General features: G+C 37.5%; 1 protein-coding gene across 1 annotated transcript; it reads left to right on the plus strand.

Annotated features, from left to right (window-relative positions):
- Window positions 1–824: 824 nt before the first annotated feature.
- On the plus strand, window positions 825–2446 carry LOC117622667 (mitogen-activated protein kinase kinase kinase 17-like). Its single transcript, XM_034353425.1, has one exon. The coding sequence runs from the start codon at window positions 1122–1124 to the stop codon at window positions 2301–2303; it is 1182 nt and encodes a 393-aa protein (XP_034209316.1). The 5' UTR covers window positions 825–1121; the 3' UTR covers window positions 2304–2446.
- The last annotated feature ends 1280 nt before the right edge of the window (window positions 2447–3726 follow it).

The following is a 3726-nucleotide window of genomic DNA, read 5'->3' on the forward strand; positions in this document are numbered from 1 at the left end:
TTTTGTTTCAACCCCAAAGGGCAAGGGCAATTACTATTTACTTTAATTTATTTTCTAATTTTTATACTTAAACCATTAATTTTGATAAGATTTTTGGATAAAATTTTCGGTTGCCACGTGTGACTATTTATTATAAAATTTTCATCTCAAATTTCAGATAAAATTTCCACATAAGATTTTCGGAAAAAAATTTAAGATTAAATTTTCAGATAAGATTTTCGATTGCGTGTCTATATTTATTATAAAATTCACATCTCACTCATCATACAATTGATATACTCGCGGTCCTCATAGTATGATACAATCGAGTACAAGGACGACTCAATCATTGGCGGAGGCAGTTCCATTGAATCATGACGTGGGGGAGTATTTTCCTTCGAAGAAAGTAATAGTGCCTTTATTATTAACATAGAATGCATCATTGGAACCGACTGTGGGCATTGTTCACTTGAGGAACCATGTGTAATGGTTTTCCTCTTTTTAGTTTTGCCTTGAATAATCTATTAAAAAAATAAAAATAAAAATGCAAGAAATATAATATAAAAAATAGACATTAAATGGAATGAAATGACAATTATTATTTTTTTACCTCGTCTCCAAGATTTTGTCCGCGACAAAATCTAAAAAATTTAAATTACAAATAAGTTCAGAGGTGCAGATTTACGAAGCTATTTCAAATTTGACTTCAAAAAAGAGAAAAATAATATATTTTATTCGATTATTAATTAGAGCGCAATAAATGGCCGCGGCGAAAAGAAAAAAATGACCGTTGGAAAATTATATATACCCAATTTCCCAACGCAACTAGGAAAGAGAAAGTTGGATTTCGAAAAACCCCAACAGCGTCAAGAATACGCAGATCTTTCGTAAAGCCTAAGGGTTTCTTTCAATTCCAACTCTCTTCTTCATATCATCATCATCATCATCGACTTGTTCGTTCATCAATCGATCTGCGATCTGCTTCCCCTGCTTCTTCTACAACCCACAAGTTCTGCTCTTGTTCTCCGTCGTCTCTTTTGTTTTTGTTAGCCCATAAGTTCTGCTCTTCTTCTACAAGCCAGAATCTTTGTATCTTCGGAAAAAGCTTTGTTCTTCATTTTTGAACGAAGTGCACAAAAGCAATGGCGGGTCTCAAGAGAAAAAGAGCAACCCATGATGAGATAATAGTTGTAGACGATTCTGCAGATGATGCAGATCATTACTTGACAGTTTCACTAAGTGGCTGCGAGTGGGTTCGAGGGCCGATGCTCGGCCAAGGCGGATTCGGGTGGGTTTATTTGGGTTTCGTGAAAAAACCCAGGTTGTGTTTGAAGGGTGTGCCAAGGATTGTGGCCGTGAAATCGACATTGGCCTCTCAGGCGCATGATCTGATGGGGGAAGATATTCTTCTTTACATTTTTCGTCACTGCCCTTTTGTTATCAACTGCTATGGAGAGGATGAGACGATTGGCGCTGATGGCCGTCATTTATTCAATGTGTTCTTGGAGTACGCGGATGGAGGAACAATGGCGGATTTGATTGAGAAATCAAGGGGTTTTGGGTTGCGTGAATTCCAAGTCAGAAAGTATATAGAGTCGATTTTGAAAGGGATTAAGTACATCCACGAAAGGGGTTTTGTGCATTGTGATCTCAAGCCTGAGAATATTCTGCTTGTGTCTGATGCCGCTGGTTCCTCTGGTGGTGCTCGTTTTGTGCCAAAAATCGGAGACTTGGGGCTCACAAAGAAGGCAAATCAGAAGTTGGAGAAGCCTTCGTTTGGAGGCACACCAATGTATTTGTCTCCAGAAGCTGTGGTTTATGGAATTCAACAGCAGCCTTCTGATATTTGGGCGTTAGGTTGTGTTGTGTTGCATATGTTAACTGGGAGACATCCATGGGATTTCACACCTGGCGCCGTATTTGACGTTCGGGACCTGTTAACTGCCCTGCTTGTTTCAAGAATTCCTGCCATTCCTGGTTGGTTATCAAAAGAGGCTAAAGATTTCTTGCAATGTTGCTTTATGTGGAACACTTCAGAGAGGTTTACTGCTGCTATGCTCTTGAACCACCCATTTGTGACTAAACTGGATAATGGGGTTGGAGAGGTTAAACCAATTAAGCAAGTGTCTTCTGCAGTGGCTTCCTCTGTTCCGGATTGTCCTAGCTTCATACCCCTTGGAAGTTGGAAGTCTGAAGATGCAGAGGAGATGGCTCAAGAAAATGTTGGTTTTTCTGAGCAGGAGATTCTTCCTCTGAAGCTCATGTCAAGGCATGTGGTTCCAAGCCCAAAACCATCAACTTTTGCTATAATGGGTGCAGCTTAGCTTAGCTTTATTGTTTACATATGAAATTCAATTGTATTTTATGAAAGCCTTTTTCATGAACCATTAATTGTAATACATTATTCTATTGATTTTTTTGTACCTAATGTAGAGCCAGTAATACAAACATGCCACTTTGATCTTTATTTCCTTTTCAGTTTGGTCTTGCTGTTTCATTGATGTACATTTTCTGACTATATTGGCAAGTTTGGTCTCTCTCTCTCTCTCTCTCTCTGAAAGTTGAAGTAGGGCTACATTTCTGCAGGTAATTCTCTTACTTCCAAGTCCTCTTTCACTGTTTTATGCTGTTAGGCTTTAATCTCTGTATCTTCTTTGCAATTGTTGTTTTAGTTCTCCGTTTTGATAATTTGGTACACTGGAATTCTCATTTTTTGTTGAGTCTTTATCATTGTTTCTTTAGACTAGGGCGTGAATGAATATATCTGTTCCTTTCACAGATCCAGAGAATAGCAGTTTGAACAGATGTGTAAAAAGAGTGACTTCCAACATTTTAACTGTTTAGAGTTTTCTATTATTCCTTACGTTGCTGTCATAAGACTACGGCATGGCATTCGTTCAAACAATGAGAAAATTGAAACGGGAAACAAAAAAATCTAAACAATTGTGTCCACTCAGACAAATTTTTATAAATTGTGTCCACATAAGATATAACTCTGAGTTCATTCATTTGTTGTGGTGGAAGTTCCTGTAATGGAATGGATTTTAAATTGTAGTTATGGATAAATGCCAGAACTATGTATAACTTTTTTTCTCAAATCCCCTGCTCTTAACAATTAAGTTACGCTTCTTCCCTTATTAGAACGGAGGTTTTAGTTTCACTCAATTGCTGGGCGAGGTTTCATGCATCACATCATTGACAATTAAGGCTCATCGCCTGGATTATGTTGCAAATGGAGCTGCTGCAACCACAAGATTTAAACATTTTTTGTGCAATGTTTATGTAGAAGTAGTTTGCAGGCATAATTTATTGTTTCATGATCCGTTTCTTATTTGTATACTAGTTCTTTTTTTGTAGAGTCACTGCTACAGGGGACTAATTCTTATTTGTATACTAGTTCTCTTTTTATAGTCTCTGCATAATTTGTTTGCACCTGTTATCAGTCAGATGTAGGAATCTCTCTACTAGACACACACTTGCACACAGACATATGTTGATGCTTCTCATAGTGTATTAGGCTCCATATTCATTAGTTTATGATGAGAATCGGAATTGTTGGAGAGAGATAGAATTGCACCATGGAATATTTGTTGGTGTGACTTTATTAGGACTCGGAGTGCACATACTATTCTTGGGAAAAGAAAAAATAAGTTATTCCAAACCATTCATCAATGACCCTGTTGTTGTGCGCAATCCAATAACCGGTGAGTTTATACACCTTCCTGAAGTTTTTAAGCTTTGAGTATC

The sequence above is a fragment of the Prunus dulcis genome, chromosome 3, assembly GCF_902201215.1.
Source record: "Prunus dulcis chromosome 3, ALMONDv2, whole genome shotgun sequence".
Taxonomy (NCBI): Eukaryota; Viridiplantae; Streptophyta; class Magnoliopsida; order Rosales; family Rosaceae; genus Prunus; species Prunus dulcis.

What these genes read in the sequence shown, in the direction of transcription:
- LOC117622667 (XM_034353425.1), top strand. Translation starts at nt 1,122, where the DNA reads ATGGCGGGTCTCAAGAGAAAAAGAGCAACCCATGATGAGATAATAGTT.